This window comes from Nematolebias whitei, chromosome 1, assembly GCF_014905685.2.
Source record: "Nematolebias whitei isolate Nwh7 chromosome 1, NemWhi1, whole genome shotgun sequence".
Lineage (NCBI taxonomy): Eukaryota > Metazoa > Chordata > Actinopteri > Cyprinodontiformes > Rivulidae > Nematolebias > Nematolebias whitei.
The window spans coordinates 86,253,617-86,263,487 of NC_056498.1; the positions used below are offsets into that span (position 1 = coordinate 86,253,617).

At 43.9% G+C, this 9,871-nt stretch overlaps 1 protein-coding gene across 1 annotated transcript in view; it reads left to right on the forward strand.

Moving 5' to 3' along the window:
* Nucleotides 1-9,016, forward strand: part of kcnk18 (potassium channel, subfamily K, member 18) — a 44,101-nt gene extending 35,085 nt beyond the window's left edge. Inside the window, exon 3 of the mRNA XM_037674386.1 lies at nucleotides 8,187-9,016. Coding sequence (XP_037530314.1) covers nucleotides 8,187-9,016 — 830 coding nt within the window. The remainder of the gene's footprint in view (nucleotides 1-8,186) is intronic.
* Nucleotides 9,017-9,871: the final 855 nt, after the last annotated feature.

A 9,871-nucleotide genomic window follows, 5' to 3' on the forward strand; every position in this document is an offset into this window, starting at 1 on the left:
GGTGCCTCTGGGGAGTGGAAGCTGTACAAGAATGTTCTTTAAAACATGATTGAAAATGCCTGGCGATAATGCAAAACCCTGAGGCAAGCGAGTGTATCTATACTGACAACCGTTAAATGTGAATGAGAAAATGTCACGCAGGTCCTCTGATAAGGGCAGGCAATAAAAGGCGTTAGCCAAATCAATGCAGGTCATCCACTTCTGGTTTGGTGTCAGTTGGGTCAGTGCAACATAGGGATTTGGTACTGGTGACGTAGGTGTCTTAAGTATGGCGTTGATCGACCTAAGATCATGTACCATTCTGTACTTTCCAGTCCCCGCCTTCTCAACAGGTAGAATGGGAGTATTCCAGTCTGAATGTGAGTGTTCGAGGACCCCTGCTTTCAGCAACCCTTGGACTGTGTCAGTCAAACCTTGTTCAGCCTCAGGTCTATGAGAATACTGATACAACCATATAGGTTCGTTGTGGGTCAGTTCAAAAGAGATTGGGGGGCATTTAACATGACCTACATCCTCAGGTCCCTGAGACCAGAGAGATGCAGGAAGTGTGTCTAACATCTGAGGAACATCTGAATGGTCAGTTTTTTCTCTGCCATGGTCTCTGGAGATCACCTCATGGTCTAGCTTACCTACATCATGAACAGCTAAGTCAATGCTATAACAGTCGGTTGATGATGAGTAAGCGAGCTGAGGTATTTGTGTTGGGACCCAATCTGTGGCAGAGACAGCAGCCTTCACCATTGGACCCAAGTCTTTAGCCTGATGTGTGGGAGCTAAAGCTAATGAGACGTGTGGGATCGCTTCAGACGACATCATGTACCACTCCAGTTGAGACGGTGTGAGAGTGACGTGAGAAGCCACGCCTTGTGGACCAACTATAAGCCGGTCTGATATTAATGGCCACTCAGTGTCCTGCAAGTGCTGAGCAAAATGCTCCCTGTAACAATCGTCAGAATCACGGTCATAAAAAAGAGTTACATGTAAAGGATCTAGAGGTGGGACATAGGGACGCAGAGCATCAAGCCATGGCTTCCACAACAAGTAAGCAGAGTAAAGTCCAGTGTGTTCAGGTGTCTCGGGGCGCAGCAACGCCCAGTAAATGTCAGCTACTTCCTCATGTATCGGCTGTACCAAGCACTGTGATGACAAAGAGGAGGAAGAAGCAGAACAAGTCCAGGTCACACCACTTGGTAAAGTAACACGTAAACCAGTTTGTTCACACATTATTGTTGCACCAAGTTTCTTTAACAAGTCTCTTCCAAGCAGGTTAACAGGTACACGTGTGGACAGAACAAATGGATGTGTCACTGTTTGAAGTCCTGCTGTTACTACGAGAGGTTCAGTTAGAGACAGTTTTTGTTGCACCCCAGCGAAACCGATCACAGACACAGTGTCCGCACTGGCATGTTCATCAAATCCCTGCTCACTGAGGGTTGAATATGTAGCTCCAGTGTCCACGAGGAATGATAGATCTTTATTCATGACCCTCATTTTCACCATAGGGTCTGCTCCTCCCCCTATGGTGTGATTACTCTGTGGGGTGTGTCATTGCTGGTAGTATCCACCTGGTGGCGCCCAAGATGGATCCTGCTGGCCAGAGGTAGGTGCCGGTGGCGCCATCTGGTGGTTGGGAGCTGAGTAGTGATGTGCTCCTCCTCTTTGGGCATTGGCCTGCTTGTGATAACAATCCCGTGCCCAATGACCTGGTTTATGACAGTAATGGCAAACATCTGTTGCTCTGCCTCCCTGCGTGTAACCCCGACCGAAACCTCTGCCCCGAGACCCCCCTCTTTCTCCCCACTGCCCTCTTGACCGTCCCCGAGGGTATACAACAGGAAGCGGGGGTTGGGCGGTTACAGGACACTGATAAGCAGCCTCAGAACACTGAAACACAGTGTCAGCTTGTACCATCTGTTTTGAATCTTTCTTAGTTTGAACTACATCCCTAGCCTGTTTCAATTGTAGCTTTAAGAGCTGCGTTTGCATATCTTTCAGTTCAGAGGAAGTTTTAGTCTCCTCATCAGCCACACATTGCAGATGATGAATAAGATGCCGTTCCCACTGGGCAGCATCTGCTGTGGGTAAATCAGGGTTAATTTTCATTGCCTTACTGACTGCTGCGGGGACCCCATCCAGTATTGCTTGTCTAAAAAAATACTTTTGATTTTCCCCCTGACCATGGCAGTGTGTTCTGTCATACCAGTCCTGTTTACACACATCTAAATATGCAGTGGGGTTCTGACCAGGCTTCCAGGTGAACTTAGGAACCCCTGTACCTTCTGGAAGGGGATAAGCCTGTCTGAGAGCGGCGGCAAGTCTCTGATACTCCAACAACATGCAAGTTGAGTCAGGTATGTTACGATTCCACCCAGCAGCCCTCTCTATCTCATCCATCCTAGTAGAAGTTACACACCTTCCCAACAGTGCCCTCATGTCTCCCACAGCTAAATTAATACCTTTAGTTAAGGAGTCCACTACATTCAACCACTTACTTCCTCCTTCTGTGAGGGGAGGGAGTTTGTCCACTAACGCCTGCACATCACCTAGCGCAAGAGGTTTATAACGTATCTGATTTCCTGCCTGCAAAAGGGGAAATGAACCAGTACTTAACGATGGATCCACGTTTTCAACAGGGATAGAAGCGTGATCTGGTGGTGGAAGAGCTGCCGACAAATCAGAAGTAATTCGTATTGCTTGTGGCCAAAAAGGATTCTGTACGTGTGTCTGAGGCGTGGCAGGCAATTGGTGAGTACAGGTGAGCGGGTTTTGAGACAACCCTGCACGATTCCTCCAACCCTGCAGACCCACAAGCAGGCCCTCTCCATCATGAGAGCTGTCAGAGGGAGATGCTGAGGATGCAAAGAGGGAAGAAGTGTGCAAATCAGGGTGTCCTGAGGGATTAACAGACTGACTCCACCCATCTTTAATTACCCATTGCTGCGTGCTGTTTATATTTCCTTCACCCTCTGTTTGGAATGGTGTACTGATGGACTGTGTAAAACACGGCTTCATTCCTGGTGCCACAAGTAGTTTTGTTTTAACTGGGTTGGATGACTCCCCCCTCAGCTGCGAGGGGGTGTCAGTGACCTCCCCCACTTGTAACGTTCCATCTTTTATGTGATATATGGGGTACATTCCTGTAGGGGGATGTTCTGACTGATTGCCACTTTGGTTGTAAGGAGGGGGATCTGAACTACCCATTTCCTCCACCTTTGTTCTAGGCTGCTCCACCAGTTGCTGTTTTCTCAACAAATGGGACGAACCCTGTGCCACAAAGACCAATTTCAACCACTCTTTTCTTTCATAAATAACCTCCCTCATTAACTTTCTGTATTTACTTTTATGCAAGGCATTTGCCTCTCTCTTTCGCTTGTCAAATTTATCCTCATCACTCGAGCACTCTTTAATTTTATCCCACATCAAAGATATCACATCTTGTTTCTCTTCTGCATTATTTTCTATTTTTTGTAATTTTTGCACGAGAGCTTTTTTTAGCTTTTTATTATATTCCAGCATCTCTAGTGCCTGTCTCACAATTTCCACTTGCTCTTTTACTGGTTTAAAACTTTCCTGCTCACACTTTTGTAACATTACACGCTGCACCTCTGTGTCCATTCTCTCAGGAAGTTCAAACAAACAGCACACGTCTTTTTTTATTGTCACTGGAAAATTCTGGAACTTTTTTTCTTCTTTTTTTTTTCTGGAACTTTTTTCCTACACATTCATACTGTGGTCTTATATTTGACAAAGACACGAACACAAAATAAACAAACAAGATACTGACCACTTATTTCAGCATTCACGCGAAACACAGACGCCAGAAATATTCACAATGGTCACCCTTGAAAATGTTGTTGTTTTTTTTAAAACAAAATGTGTTGACTTCCCTTTTAATATCCTAGAAGACAGCAATATTTGTGAACCCGTGACCTCTCTATTCTCTCACCACGGATCATAAGTTATTTTATTCAATAAATCTAATTATTAGTTCTGATTTTATTTTAATCTATTCGGTGCGTGCGTCGTATTTAATTAATTAATGTCTCACCCAGCCTCGCGAACGCCCACCTACGGTCAATTGTGAGCGAACTTTAATTGATACTGTTTTAAAAGTTGACTGCCAGTCCAACAAGCTTACAGTAAACTTAGTCTAATGGAGTTACAGAGTTGAACAGCGGGACCATTGTCCTAGAACTTTCACTCCTCCCCCGGGAAATCCGTCGACTCCTGGTAGGCAGACTAACGTGCAGTTTTATCTCTGAGGCTGGTTTTATTTATCTTACTTTTATCTTATTCTTACAGTTCGACGTAAACTTCTCTATTTAAAACTATTTATTTTGGGAGTCAAACACACTGAGCAAAAATTTGCCTATTTTAAGCCCAATTTACAGATTTCGTAATAAAACGGGCTCTGCTTACCTCCTTCTGTGAATGACGTGTCGTAGATCAGTATGCAAGACTCAGTAGGTACTATTTCTCACATCTCGGTGGGACCTCCAAATTTGTTGTGTTTTTCACCTTATTTCTCCACCCGAGTCTGTAGTTACCGTTTCAATCCTGCAGGGGTCAGTCAAATCATGCACATCAGATACGACAAACGCACCTTCAAATTTGTGAATATTTAATAAGTAAAGAAACTCAGAAGTCAATAAAGTAGTCACAGATTCACAAGCATAATCAGTGAATTAGTTAAATGCAGTCGTTATTTTAACATATTAAAAGTTGGATGCATCCATTCTACACTATACAATACAACCTTAAAAGGAGATTGAAGTCGTTCTTCTCTGCTCCATCTGGCTGCTGGCTGCTCACTCTTCACTTCTCCCCCCTCTGCTCACACTGTTTCGAGCAGAAACCTGCACTCCCTTTGTCTCAGAAAAACAGGGCGTTCCTTCACACAGAAAAACTAACTTTTCAGCGCGCTCTGAGTCTGCCTGCGATGGGATTGGTCAGTTTCCAATCCAATCAGAAGTGGTTTACATCGTGTTACATTATGTAAACAGGAAATGAAATCAATCTGTGGGAGCCTCTTCAAAGTAAAACAGGAAGTGGGTCAATTTCAGAATAAAATAAGAATTGGGAGTCAGATTCAAAAAGGAACAAAATATTATTCCACAACATTACCTCCAACAAAAGTAGTAAAATGTAAAAGAAAAACAATAATAAGATCTAAGATATAAACTAAGAAAAACGTTAATAAAAATACGCTAAGCAAGAGTAGCATAAAAACAATATGCCTAAAGCAGCACGAACATGAGTCTGTTTGAGCAGATGAGAACGAATGAACACAGCAACATAAAATAGATTAGCAGCAACATGATGTGATTTGTTCACAGTGATTATTCTGGTTAGAGATTAATGAGTCTAACAACCCCATGGTAGAAGCTGTTCCTCAGTTTATTAGTTCTACACTTAATGCTCCTTAACTTCCTTCCTGAGGGGAGCGGGGCAAAAAGTGTGTGTGCTGGGTGAGTGGGGTCCTTCATAATACAGGTGGCCCTCTTCCTGCATCTGTCTGTAATGGTGGGGAGGCTGACTCCAACAGACTTCTGTGCAGCCTTCACCACTCTCTGCAAAGCTTTTCTGCAGCTGTGTAGCCTCCATGCCACACATTGATGCTGGAGGACAGGATGCTCTCCACTGCACATCTATAGAAAGAGGTGAAGACTGTGCTTCCCAGACCAGCTTGCCTCAGCTGCCTGAGGAAGTAGTCTATGATGAGCTTTCTTGATCAGGCTGGTAATGTCGTTGCTTCAGCTGAGGTAGTCCTTCAATTGCACACCCAAGTACTTGTAGCTGGAGACCACTTCCACCGCAAATCCTCCTATGTTCGGGGGGGGGGGGGGGGGGGGGAGGGTATGTGTGTTTGTTCTGTCTGAAGTCCACAACCATCTCCTTTGTCTTCTTCACATTGATGTGAAGGTTGAGGTTGTACTTGGGCGGCTGTGGCTGAGTGGTTAGAGCAGTCATCCTCCAATGCGAGAGTTGGGGGTTCGAATCCAACAGCAGTCACATGCCAAAGTGTCCCTGGGCAAGACACTGAACCCCTCATTGTCTCTGATGTGTGTCCCATCGGTGTATGAATGTGATAAAGCTCTGATTAGTCTCTTTAGAATGATTTGTTCAATTAGGTTTGTAGAGATCTAGTAGAGTGCTGTATGAATGGGTAAATGAGGACACAGATTGTGTTGTAAAGCGCTTTGAGTATAGTATCTCGCTAAGATAGAAAGGTGCTATATAAGTACAGTCCATTTACTTCTTGCACCAGCTCTACCCGTTTTCCACCTCCTGCCTGTAGCTGGGCTCATTGTTGTTTGTGATGCATCCAACCACCACTGTATAATCTGCAAACTTTACAATATGACAGCCTGGATGGGTAGGTGCACAGTCATACGTGAGCAGAGTGAACAGGAGAGGGCTCATCACGCAGCCCTGAGGGAAGCCAGTACTGAGGGTTATGGTAGAGGAGGAGAAGTTGTGGATCCTCACGGACTGCAGTCTGTTTGTCAAGATGTCTAGGACTTAGTTGCAAATGGAGGGGTTTAGTCCTAGTGTGAGTAGTTTGTCCATCATTGTTTGGGGGATCATGGTATTGAAGGCAGACATGAAGTCCACAAAGAGCATGTGGACATAGGAGTCTTTCTGCTAGCAGTGTGGACCACAGAGGAAATGGCGTCTTCTGTAGATCGATTCTTGTGGTATACATACTGGTGAGGGTCCTTGATGGTTGTTTTGATGTGGGTTATGACCAGTTTTTTGAAGCATTTAGCAACTGTCAGTGTGAGGGCTACTGGCCAGAAGTCATTCAGACCAGTCACTTTCGAGCTCTTTGGGACTGGGATAATGGTTGCGGCATTCAGGCAGGTGGGAACTGTTGCCAGGGTAAGTGAAGAGTTAAAGATGTCGGCCAGCACCTCACAGAGCTGATCAGCAAATTCAGCACATTCTCTGGGATGTTGTCTGGGCCGGTTTATTTGTGAGGACTAATCCTCCGGAAAGTACTCCTCACTTCGGCTGATGTCACGCTGAGAAGCTCTTCTTCCAGTGATGAGCTGAGTCTGGTGCTGGGTGTAATGAATGAGGTTGGATCAGAACCACAAGAATCCAGAGCGGTTAAAAAGTTTTTATTAATAAATAAAGAGCTGCCACTCTCGGCTGGTGTTGGTAGACAAGGAGCTGGAGCTGGGTCTTGTAATGTTCAATGGGCCGGAGGCAGAGCGCTGAACAGCGCGGAAACATCACCGTGGCAGTGTACGTCGGTGGTCTTGGGTGGGCGATCCAGAGGCAGAGTCATGGGCAGAAACAAGGTTGGCAACAGGATCTGATAAAGGTGACAGTACCAAGGAGCAAGGCAAAACTCAGAGTCCAAAAACAAGCAGATAAAGGCAGCAAAAAGGCAGATGAGCAGAGTTACAAAAAGGCAAGACAAAAATCAGAGGTCGAGGGGCAGGCAGGAGACTGTGAACAGGATCAGGATACAAGAAAGAAACGCTGGAAGACTTCTCACCAAAGGCTTTTGAGATTCTGGCACCAGACTGTGAGGGAGAGAAGGTTTTAAGCACCAGAGCACAGGTGTTTCCCATGAACACTAACAAGCTGCAGTGAGAGGAGGTGTGACAGACAGAAAGCTGCAGATAGGAAGCAGAGCTGACAGAAACCAAATGAACATAAAGAAAACTAGAACCCAAGCAGTGAAAAGAATGTTTTAGCAAAGATTAAAGTGTGCATCGTGACAGCTGGGTGGTCTGTTTGGGTCTTCAAAGCGTGCGTAGGACTTGTTGAGGGCATCAGGCAGTGATGGGTCTCTAGGGCATTGTTCACTTCTTCCTTAATAATCTGTTATACACTTAATACCCCCTCCACATACTCTGTGGGTCTTGTGAGGTGAAATGACCATATACTGTACAATATGAATTGAACATATACAATTCAATTCAATTTATTTATATAGTGCCAATTCACAACAACTTGTCTCAGGGCACTGTACAGAAACATTCACATACATAGAAAAGCCAATTAGCAAAGTTCTCTAAGGAAGCCAGCAGACTCATTGTTCTTCACTTATATACCAAAAACCTTATGGATTATGGAATAAAGCTGAATGAAATTTTGCAATTTCTCTTCAAGAATTATATCTATGCTTGATTCAGTGTCTTAATATGTCTATTGTTCCTCTGTTGTTGCAGGATATGGAGAGATCTATCCAGTTACCTTGACTGGTAAGGTGGTGTGTGTCATCTATGCCATGGTGGGGATTCCACTCATGCTTCTCGTCATGCTTGATGTGGGGGATTTTCTTGCTTTGGCGATGTCCAGGGCCTACAGCGAATTTCATAAACTCTCTAAATCTTTCCGCTCCAATACCTGGTTACCATGGAAGGCTCAGAAAAGAGAGGTGGATTCAGATGTCCACACCCTGAAGGATAGTATCTTTGTTTATGGCCATGACATTGTCATCTGTAAACCCCTAGACATCCGACATGTGATGGACAGCCAGGCAGATGTTCAGAACAAATCCATTCGTCTCCAAAACAACAAGGACATCTTCGAAAAGATTATTGTAAAGGAGAATTTAATAAGGAAAGGCCCACTACATAGGTCTCTCTCCTGTCCAGAACTTGACCTCCTGCCATCACCACCTACTGGATATGTCATATGGGACTTCTCAGGGTTAGGGGATGAAATGGAAATGTTGGATGTACCCTTTGTACTGATTATTTTTGTTGTAACTGTATACATTTTCTTAGGTGGTTTGATTTTACCATTGTGGGAAATGAAAATCAAGGGATTTGACTCCTATTACTTTTGCTTCATCACACTTACTACCATTGGATTTGGAGACATTATACCCAAAACACAACAATTCTTTATACTCACCTGGCTTTTTACTATTATAGGCATGACCATCATGTCAATGGCTTTCAAACTTAGTCAAACAAGAATTGTAAGTTTCTACCGTAAGTGCATTAAGTTCATTAGCAGGGGAAATGCTGAGAAATTTGAAAATGAAGTGTAAGGCTAAATCATTTGATAATTTTCTGCATCATGTGCAGAGCCTCAACAAGAGCCTTTGATAACTTGATCAATTAATTATTTGTTCTGACTATGTTGATGAAAGCATGAGCAAAATAAGTGTGTATGCAGAACTTTTATCCAGGTAATGAAAGTTATATTCATAAGGAATTATGTCCAGAAATTTAAAGCTTACATTTTAGTTTTATCTTAACAAGGAACACTGTAGCTTTCCAGACAGTGGGGTTTGATAATTCTCTGAACAGTTTGTTCAGCAGATTTACAATGTAGAGGCATTCCACTTGCCCAAAATCAGTAGATAATACTAAGAATAAGTAGGTCTAGAGCAGGGGTGGGCAAACTTTCGGACTCGCGGGCCACACTGAGTTCTAAATTTGGAGCAAAGGGCCAGGCCAGGAAAAGATGGATGGAGTGTTTGTGTGATGTTATACCCCAGCGCATAACAGCCATCGGGACGCTGTTAATTATGGGTGATTCCACCTTATGCACCACTCAAGCAGCCACTAAGTCAGGATTAAATGATAGAACAGTGATTTTATTTACAACAGTGAAATTATTGACTTTGTGGAGTCTTACCAACTTCAGGCCAAAACAACAAACAAAACAAACCACTGTATTTTCTCTAAAAAAGTTAAATCTGGTCCTCTGGACACTCAAAAAAACAAAACAAAGCAAAACAACAAAAAAATGTAGAAACGTTTCGTCTCTCATCCAAGAGACTTCCTCAGTCTGAGGTGCTGTATTCAGCTCAGTCTCTTAAATAGCACCTTCTCAGAGACTGAGCTGAATATAGCACCTCAGACTGAGGAAGTCTCTCGGATGAGAGACGAAACGTTTC